Raw genomic sequence first — 10182 nt, 5'->3', positions numbered from 1 at the left:
GCTTTAAAGGGATAAATGTATGCAGTGTTGAGGGCTGGAGTCAATTTTCATGCCTATAGAAAGAAACATGACAATCCAGGGATAAACCTGCAGCAGTTGCCTCAAACTCCTGATCCTATCATCTTGTTAACACAAGTCTGATCAAGAATCTGACAACCTAATAACTACACCACTGCATCTTCACACAATGCATACCCTCACACTCACCAAATCAAATGAAGTGGTAAAATATAAAAGCAAAATCAGTTAATTTTTATTCTACTCTTTTTTTTAGTTTGCAATGTACTCACAGATACAGTCAACATGAACATGGCCAAGTCTTTTTGTCCTACTTTAAAGTTAACAGTTTTTCCTGCATTCAAGCATGAATACACTAAATTAGATCTTTACTATAACAGCAAGTTGAGTTAATGTTTTGTTGTACTCTCTTTTTAGTCTACAGTCTACTTATCAAGATACAGTTAGCTTGCACATGAATAGAATATAACCAATTTACTTGTTAAAGTTTTTATTCCTACTTGGAATTAACAGTTTAGACCGCTTTTGAGCATAACTATCCACAATTAAATTTTTAGTTTTCTTGATTTTTAATTCAGAGATTGAATTAAGTGCTGAAAATATTCTAGATACCCTAGAAATAACAATAGCAGTGGCTAAGCAATTCTTCTTTATGCCTAAGTGTAAACCCTACATAACTTGCATCGCAAAAGTCACATTGAAATTTATAAACAACACAATTCTGATTTACAATAGGCAGTTTTCTCTCCTGTATTTTTAGCTCTTGCTGGATTTTGCTACCAACAAAAATCGTTTGGATGACTGTGTCAATCTTCTGGCTCAGATCTTTGAGCTGTTGGTGTACCAGGTCTGCCGAAGCCTGATCTTTGAAAGGCAGGACTATTCCGACAGTTGGACTGTCTCTTGGGGCAGGTATTAGTTGAGGGCCTTCAGTCTTTGGGGCTACAAAATTTTACTCCATTTTAAATTATATGTGTAAACTATTGGCGATTTCAGCATGACTTATTGCCACAATATCACAGTGTTTTCAAACATGTTTGTTACAAATTAGCAGGATTTTTCAGAAAACAAACTGAGGTATTGTGCTGAAATCACAGATAATGTAAGGCAGGTATGTGGTTACTGTTCACTTTCCTCTAATTCGTTATGTGACAATTCCTTCGCTGATTGGTCATCTGACAATTCCTCCTCCGATTCTGATAAGATCAGGTTATTATACATTCCTAAGATGCCATCAGGTGAAAAAATATCCAAGACGTCAAAGAAATAAGCAGCAGTCAGACCATTACCAATCTCTGGGATGCGATCTTCTCTTTGCATACGTAGACTGATACCTTCCTGTAGTAGTTCTGTAACTGGAGTCAGCTTCTCAATATCCAGCAGTTCATCCTCACATTCTAACTTTATTATTTTGCCATCTGGTAAGGTGAACTCAATTTGTACTTTATACCAGTTACCGTAACTTCCTCCATCAGTATGCATGGAGGAAAACACTTTTATCCATTTGCCCCCAACACACTTGAAGGAAACTCTGTTCTCCACGTACTTGTTGGCAATTGAGGCAGCACAATAACCATTTGCTTCTAGGGATGTTCGTAGAATCAAGTCAAGCAGAAGTTGTTTTGGCAGTTTTCTTAACTCGTAGTCATATCCAATGCCAAAAAACCTGTAACAATCTTTTTCCAGACATTCAAGGATCTTCCTTTCCAATCTCTGAGCCAACAGACGCACAGTTTCTGCAATCATTTTGGGATTCTTTGCCTCTTGATCTTCACCACTTTCCCACCCAGACACTAACTTTTGAAGACTGTTTTCGATGTCTTGATACTTGAGGAACTGATCGATAGCAGCTTGCACAGAAGCAGGGGTAGGCTTTGTGTTCCTTGCAGCATCCTTAAAACGAAGCCTATGTTCCTCATGCAGCCTATGCGGGCCTGGAAAGAAGTAACACAGCCAGATAAAGAAACGATCTGTTATCGGGGGAACGGTTTCGCCAAGTTCTTTCTGTAGAAGTTCTATGACTTCTTTCATCGGTTCCACAGCATCTCTAGCTTCCTCCTCCCCCCAATATATGTAATCTCCAGGTGAGGAGCGGGTAAAACCTTCCGATTTTACATCCAAATCCCCACAGGTTATGTGAATGCTTAGTTCTGGATCGTAATTATCGCCGTAATCATCAAAGTACGAAGTATTGATCACCATATTCTTTCCACAGCTAGGTAAGTGAAGCGTAAAATTCCTGTGTTTAGTAAAAGAGGTGGCTCTTGGTTCGCCTTCTTCGTCACTGAATTCTTGATTTCTGAGCCAAGTAAAGAGTTTAGCGGCCACAGGTCCGTTGGTTTCCCAAACATTTATCACTTTGTCATAGGTTATCATTCGTTTTGCCGATGATAGCCGTGCAGAATCGCGGAGAAGATCCTTTAATTTGCAGTATTTTATATCGTAATCGTGGTCAATTTCGACTATGTACCGCTTTATATAATACTCGGCCTTCGCTTGCAAAAGGTTCGTATGCAGGACGCTTCTCGTGTTTCTAGCCACTTGAAGAAATCTTTGGCAGGTGAGGACGAAGCTGTGAAAAGTACTCGGGTCATCGATACGAGAAACAATCCCGAGAAGACAGTCATCCGTCAGCGAGAACACGGACGCCATCTTGATGAGGCCTCATTTCCAGGATCTCTCTTTCTGATCTTTTCAACCCCGTATGGCCCATGGCAGGAGGAAGGGGGAGGGGGGGGGGGGGTTCAAGTGGGGGTGGGGTGGGTTTAACTTTTGACATGAGAACAAAACGGAAGCGCCTAAACAAATGCCGATAACACATCTTGAGAGAAAATTAATGGTCTTGGTAGTAAAGTTTGCCACTGAAGCAACTTGAGGAATGTTCCATGCCTTTTGACTCATTTCATATAGCACCAGACCAACCTTTTTTTCTTGCAGCTATTAACTACCACTGCGCAATTAATTTCCATGCTGCACTTTGAATAATATTGTGATCATGAATTTTTTCCACCATAATTCAACACAGATGATGAACTGTGATCAGGCCAAGGCATGTTTCATTACAATATTATTCAATATCTAATGGCATTAAGGTGATACCAAGGCTAAACGGTTAGGTGTTAAAGGGATAAATGTATGCAGTGTTGAGGGCTGGAGTCAATATTTTTGCCTATAGAAAGAAACATGACAATCCAGAGATAAACCTACAGCAGTTGCCTCAAACTCCTGATCCTATTATCTTGTTAACACAAGTCTGATCAAGACTTTGACAACCTGGGCCCAGTTGCTCAAAGCATGGTTAGCGCTAACCCGGGTTAAATGCCATGACAACCTATAGGTTTCAATACCTCTTAACCAATGGTTAGTGCTAGCCATGCTTCGAGCAACTCAGCCCTGACAGCTACAGTACTGCATCTTCACACAATGCATACACTCACTCTCGCCAAATGAAATGAAGTGGTAAAATAAAAAAGCAACATTAGTTAATTTTTATTCTACTAACCCTTTTTTAGTCTGCAATGTACTCACAGATACAGTTACCATGAGCATGACCAAGTCTTTTTGTCCTACTTTGAAATTTACAGTTTTTGCTGCATTCAAGCATGAATACACAAATTAAATCTCTACTATAATAGCAAATTGAGGTAATCTTTATTCTGCTCTCTTTTTCGTCCACAATCTACTTATCGAGATACAGTTAGCTTGCACATGACCAAAATATAACCAATATACTTGTTAAAGTTTTTATTCCCACAAGGAATTCACAGTTTAGACTGCTTTTGCGCATAACTACCAAAAATTAAATTTTTAGTTTTCTTGATTTTTTATTCACAGATTGAATTAAGTGCTGAAAATAGTCTAGAAATGCTAGAAATAACAATACCAGAGGCTAAGCAATCAAACATTTAACATTGTACTCGATACAGGTGGCAAATTATTCAGCATACTTTATCACAAAACACTGGGACATTCCCCCAAAAATTGGACAGTATTCTTCCACAGCAGTGTCTCTGGAAAACTGATTTCAGTTGAACGAACAAGCAAATAAATACTTCATAAATAATTAAATACAGTAAGTCAATTGTCTAAGCTTTTTTTTTTATCACTAAAACACAAAAATTTTGCAACAAAACTTTTAAGAAACATTGGGGACATTGCCTCCTTTTCCTGCTGTACACAAGTTCTGTTCATGTCCGGATGCTCTGAGAAACCCTAATAATTTCCTTAAGGATGGTGCCTACTAATTAAAAGGTATTTTGCATACTTCATGACTATGTGCAAAAAGATCTTAGCAAGGGCTAATTGAAATTCAGAAAGAAAACTGGGGGTAGCCATGCATTTTCAGAGATAATCAACCTTCAATTTGGAAAAAAAAGCCATGTACATTGTTTTGCATTTTAAAGCTTAAAAGAATTCAATGAATTCTTTTAAGCTTTAGTGGAATATGTGATATTTGTTGTGCATTTTAAATGCAACTTTGTTTTACTCAATTTTAAATTATATGTGTAAACTAGCAGCGATTTCAGCATGACTTATTGCCACAATATCACAGTGTTTTCCAACATGTTCGAAAACTGTTGCAAATTCGAGGATTTTTCAGAAAACATACTGAGGTATTGTGCTAAAATCACAGATAATGTAAGGCAGGCATGTGGTTACTGTTCACTTTTCTCCGATTCATCATGTGACAATTCCTCCTCTGATTCGTCATCTGAGAATTCCTCCTCCGATTCTGATGAGATCAGGTTATTATACCTTCCTAAGGTGCCATCAGGTGCAAAAAACCTCAAGACTTCAAAGAAATAAGCAGCAGTCAGACGATTACCAATCTTTGGGATGCGATCCTCTCCTTGCATACGCAGACTGATACCTTCCTGTAGTAGTTCTGTAACTGGAGTCAGCTTCTCAATATCCAGCGGTTGATCTTTACCTTCCAACTTTATCAGTTTGCCATCTGGTAAGGTGAACTCAATTTGTACTTTATACCAGCTTGGGTAACTTGCTCCATCACTATGCATTGAGGAAAACACTTTCATCCATTTGCCCTCAACACACCTGAAGGAAGCTCTGTTCTCCACATACTTGTTGGCAATTGAGCCAGCACCATAACCATTTGCTTCTAAGGACGTTCGTAGAATCAAGTCAAGCAGAAGTTGTTTTGGCAGTTTTCTTAACTCGTAGTCATTTGCAATGCCATAAAACCTATAAGAATCTCTTTCCAGGCATTCCAGGATCTTCCTTTCCAATCTCTGAGCCAACAGACGCACAGTTTCTGCAATCATTTTGGGATTCTTTGACTCTTGGTCTTCACCAGTTTCCCACCCAGACACTAATTTTTGAAGACTGTTTTCAATGTCTTGATACTTGAGGAACTGATCGATAGCAGCTTGCACAGAAGCAGGGGTAGGCTTTGTGTTCCTCGCAGCATCCTTAAAACTAAGGCTATGTTCCTCGTGCAGACTATACTGGCCTGGAAAGAAGTAACAGAGCCAGATGAAGAAACGATCTGTTATTGGGGGAAGGGTTTCGCCAAGTTCTTTCTGCAGAAGTTCTATGACTTCTTTCATCGGTTCCACAGCACCTCTAGCTTCCTCCTTCTCCCAATACATGTAATCTCCAGGTGAGTAGCGGGTAAAACCTTCCGACTTTACATCCAAATCACCGCAAGTTACGTGAATGCTTAGTTCTGGATCGTAATTATGACCGTAATCACCAAAGTAGGAAGTCTCGATCACCATGCTCTTTCCACAGCTAGGTAAGTGAAGTGTAAATTTCCTATGTTCAGTAAAACAGGTGGCTCTTGGATCGCCTTCTTTTTTACTGAATTCTTGATTTTTGAGCCAAGTAAAGAGTTTAGCGACCACAGGTCCGTTGGTTTCCCACGCATTTATCACTTTGTCATAGGTTATCATTCGTTTTGCCGCCGTTAGCCGTGCAGAATCGCGAAGAAGAACCTTTAATTTGCAACATTTATCGTAGTCATCGCCAATTTCGACTAAGTAACGCTTGATATAATACTCGGCTTTCGCTTGCAAAAGTTTCGTATGCAGGCCGTTTCTCGTGTTCCTAGCCACTTGAAGAAATCTTTGGCAGGTGAGGACGACGCTGTGAAAAGTACTGGGGTCAACGATATTAGAAACTATCCCGAGAAGACAGTCATCCGTCAGCGAGAACACGGACGCCATCTTGATGAGGCCTCATTTCCAGGATCTCTCTTTCTGATCTTTTCAACCCCGTATGGCCCATGGCAGAGGAAGGTGGGGGGGGGGGGGGGGGTTCAAGTGGGGGTGGGGTGAGTTTAACTTTTGACATAAAAACAAAACGGAAGCGCATTAACAAATGTGGAGTAACTGATGCGGATAACACATCTTGAGAGGAATGGTCTTCGCGGTAAATTTTGCCACTGAAGCAACTTGAGAAATGACACAGAAGGTTCCTTCCATGCCTTTTGACTCATTTCATATAGCACCAGACTAACCTTTTTTTCTTGCAGCTATTAATTACCACTGCGCAATTAATTTCCATGCTGCAGTTTGAATAATATTGTGATCATGAATTTTTTCCACCACAATTCAACACAGATGATGAACTATGATCAGGCCAACGCATGTTTCATTACAATATTATTCAATATGTAATGGCATTATTAAGGTGATAGACTGGTAGGCTTTAAAGGGATAAATGCATGCAGTGTTGAGGGCTGGAGTCAATTTTCATGCCTATAGAAAGAAACATGACAATCCAGGGATAAACCTACAGCAGTTGCCTCAAACTCCTGATCGTATCATCTTGTTAACAACAAGTCTGATCAAGAATCTGACAACCTAACAGCTACAGTACTGCATCTTCACACAATGCATAGACTCACTCACCAAATGAAATGAAGTGGTAAAATATAAAAGCAAAATCATTTAATTTTTATTCTACTCTTTTTTTAGTCTGCAATGTACTCACAGATACAGTCAACATGAACATGACCAAGTCTTTTTGTCCTACTTTAAAGTTAACAGTTTTTGCTGCATTCATGCATGAATACACTAAATTAAATCTTTACTATAACAGCCAGTTGAGTTAATCTTTTAATCTACTCTCTTTTTATTCTACAATCTACTTATAGAGATATAGTTAGCTTGCACATGACTAAAATACAACTAATTTACTTGTTAAAGTTTTTATTCCTACTAGGAATTGACAGTTTAGACTGCTTTTGAGCATATCACTACCCAAAATTAAATTTTTAGTTTTCTTGATTTTTAATTCACAGATTGAATTACATGTAATTGCTGAAAATATTCTGGAAATCTCGGGAATAACAATACCAGTGGCTAAGCAATCAAACATTTAACAACTTAATGTTGTAGTAACTGTTAATACAGGTGCCAAATTATTCAGCATACTTTATGACAAAACACTGGGATCATTTCCCCAAAAATTGGACTATTCTTCCACAAGCTGTGTCTCTGGAAAACTGATCACATTAGTTGAACAAACAGGCAAATAAATACTTCATAAAAAAAAATTAAATATAGCAAGTCAATAATAATCGTGCAAGCCTTTTTTATTCATTCCCCAACAGAAAAATTTTGTAACAAGACTTTTAAGAAACATTGGGGACGTTGCCTCCTTTTGCTGCTGTACATAAGTTCTATTCATCTCTGGATGCTCTGAGAAAGCAGGATAATTTCTAAATGGTGCTTTCTAATTCAAAGGTATTTTGAACATGTTATGACTATGTGCAAAAAGAAGGTCTTAGCAAGGGCTATATTAAAATTGAGAAAGAAAATTGGGGGTAGCCACACGTTTTTTCAGAGATGAGCTTCCATTTTGGAAAAAAAATGCATACATTGTTATGTATTTTAAAGCTGAAAAGAATTCACACTGGTTGATCAAGTAGTGAGAAATTAAACATTTTACAGGTTTGTTTATGCATGTGATATTAACTTTGTTATCCTTTTCAAATGCAATTTCTGTTTTACTTAATTTTAAATTATATGTGTAAACCAGTGGCAATTTCAGCATCACTTATTCCCACAATATCACAGGGTTTTCCAACATGTTTGAAAACTGATGCAAATTTGCAGGATTTATCAGAAAACAAACTGAGGTATTGTGCTGAAATCGCTGATAATGCAAGGCAGGTATGTGGTTACTGTTCACTTTCCTCCGATTCGTCATGTGACAATTCTTTTGCTGATTCGTCATCTGACAATTCCTTCGCTGATTCATCATGTGACAATTCCTTTGCTGATTCGTCATCTGATAATTCCTCCTCTGATTCTGATGAGATCAGGTTATTATACCTTCCTAGGGTGCCATCAGGTGCAAAAAACTCCAAGACTTCAAAGAAATAAGCAGCAGTCAGACGGTTACCAATCTTTGGGATGCGATCCTCTCCTTGCATACGCAGACTGATACCTTCCTGTAGAAGTTCTGTAACTGGGCTCAGCTTCTCGATATCCAACGGTTGATCTTCACCTTTTAACTTGATCAATTTGCCATCTGGTAAAGTGAACTCAATTTGCACTTCATACCAGCTTGGGTAACTTGCTCCATCACTATGCATTGAGGAAAACACTTTCATCCATTTGCCCCCAACACACCTGAAGGAAGCTCTGTTCTCCACGTACTTGTCGGCAATTGAGCCAGCATTATAACCACTTGCTTCTAAGGACGTTCGTAGAATCAAGTCAGCCTGAAGTTGTTTTGGCAATTTCCTTAAGTCGTAGTCATTTGCAATGCCATAAAATCTAAAAGAATCTCTTTCCAGGCATTCCAGGATCTTCCTTTCCAATCTCTGAGCCAACAGACGCACAGTTTCTGCAATCATTTTGGGATTCTTTGACTCTTGGTCTTCACCACTTTCCCACCCAGACACTAATTTTTGAAGACTGTTTTCGATGTCTTGATACTTGAGGAACTGATCGATAGCAGCTTGCACAGAAAGAGGGGTAGGCTTCGTGTTTCTCGCAGTATCCTTAAAACTAAGCCTATGTTCCTCGTGCAGACTATACTGGCCTGGGAAGAAGTAACACAGCCAGATGAAGAAACAATCTGTTATTGGGGAGACAGTTTCGCCAAGCTCTTTTTGCAGAAGTTCTATGACTTCTTTCATCGGTTCCACAGCACCTTTAACTTCCTCCTCCCCCCAATACATGTAATCTTCAGGTGAGTAGCGGGTAAAACCTTCCGACTTCACATCCAAATCTCCACAGGTTACGTGAATGCTTAGTTCTGGATCGTAATTATGACCGTAATCACCAAAGTAGGAAGTCTCGATCACCATGCTCTTTCCACAGCTAGGTAAGTGAAGCGTAAATTTCCTGTGTTCAGTAAAACAGGTGGCTCTTGGATGGCCTTCTTCTTCGCTGAATTCTAGATTTCTGAGCCAGGTAAAGAGTTTGGCGACCACAGGTCCGTTGGTTTCCCACACATTTATCACTTTGTCATAGGTTATCATTCGCTTTGCCGCTGTTAGCCGTGCAGAATCACGGAGAAGATCCTTTAATTTGCAACATTTATCGTAATCATCGCCAATTTCGACTACGTAACGCTTGATATAATACTCGGCTTTCGCTCGCAAAAGTTTCGTATGCAAGACGCTTCTCGTGTTTCTAGCCACTTGAAAGAATCTTTGGCAGGTGAGGACGAAGCTGTAAAAAGAACTCGGGTCATCGACATGAGAAACAATCCCGAGAAGACAGTCATCCGTCAGCGAGAACACGGACGCCATGTTGATCAGGCCTCGTTTCGAGGATCTCTGTTTCCGATAATTCTATGCACCTCACGGCAGGGGAGGGGGGGGGGGGGGGGGGGGAGGTACAAAACAGCGTTTCTGGAGAAAACTGATGGGTCTAATTTATCACACCACAACAAAATTTATAATTTATAATTGCTAAGATCAATATTGGAGAGGAATGATTTTTCAATGTTAATATCTATGCTCCAAGCAATCATTGTGATCAAGAAAACTCTATCAAATCATCGACGGCCGCACACAATGGATAAAAAACAGACACCTCAAAGGTTGTTATATCGGGTGATTGGAACCTTACTCTGGATCGACTAGATAAACAAGGTGGACTATCATGGAAAGCAACAGCATGTAGAAACGCAGAAACAAACTAAGACATCCCTTCAAAACGAGTTGGAAGAACTAGACAATAA

The 10182-nt window shown here is 39.3% G+C and overlaps 4 protein-coding genes across 4 annotated transcripts in view; all 4 read right to left on the bottom strand.

Moving 5' to 3' along the window:
• Window positions 1-10182, bottom strand: part of LOC146471605 (nucleoporin p58/p45-like) — a 47420-nt gene that overhangs the window by 12402 nt on the left and 24836 nt on the right. The window lies entirely within an intron of this gene.
• On the bottom strand, window positions 234-2715 carry LOC146471611 (uncharacterized). Its single transcript, XM_085120133.1, has one exon. It carries the CDS (start codon window positions 2668-2670, stop codon window positions 1138-1140), a length of 1533 nt encoding a protein of 510 aa, XP_084976259.1. The 5' UTR covers window positions 2671-2715; the 3' UTR covers window positions 234-1137.
• LOC146471610 (uncharacterized) lies at window positions 3492-6219 on the bottom strand. The gene has a single exon (XM_085120134.1). The coding sequence runs from the start codon at window positions 6201-6203 to the stop codon at window positions 4674-4676; it is 1530 nt and encodes a 509-aa protein (XP_084976260.1). The 5' UTR covers window positions 6204-6219; the 3' UTR covers window positions 3492-4673.
• LOC146471609 (uncharacterized) lies at window positions 6916-9775 on the bottom strand. Its single transcript, XM_085120130.1, has one exon. It carries the CDS (start codon window positions 9746-9748, stop codon window positions 8165-8167), a length of 1584 nt encoding a protein of 527 aa, XP_084976256.1. The 5' UTR covers window positions 9749-9775; the 3' UTR covers window positions 6916-8164.

The sequence above is a fragment of the Pavona decussata genome, unplaced genomic scaffold (genome assembly GCF_977016875.1).
Source record: "Pavona decussata unplaced genomic scaffold, jaPavDecu1.1 SCAFFOLD_102, whole genome shotgun sequence".
In the NCBI taxonomy this organism is placed as follows: Eukaryota; Metazoa; Cnidaria; class Anthozoa; order Scleractinia; family Agariciidae; genus Pavona; species Pavona decussata.
This window is presented reverse-complemented; position numbering and strand designations above follow the sequence as displayed.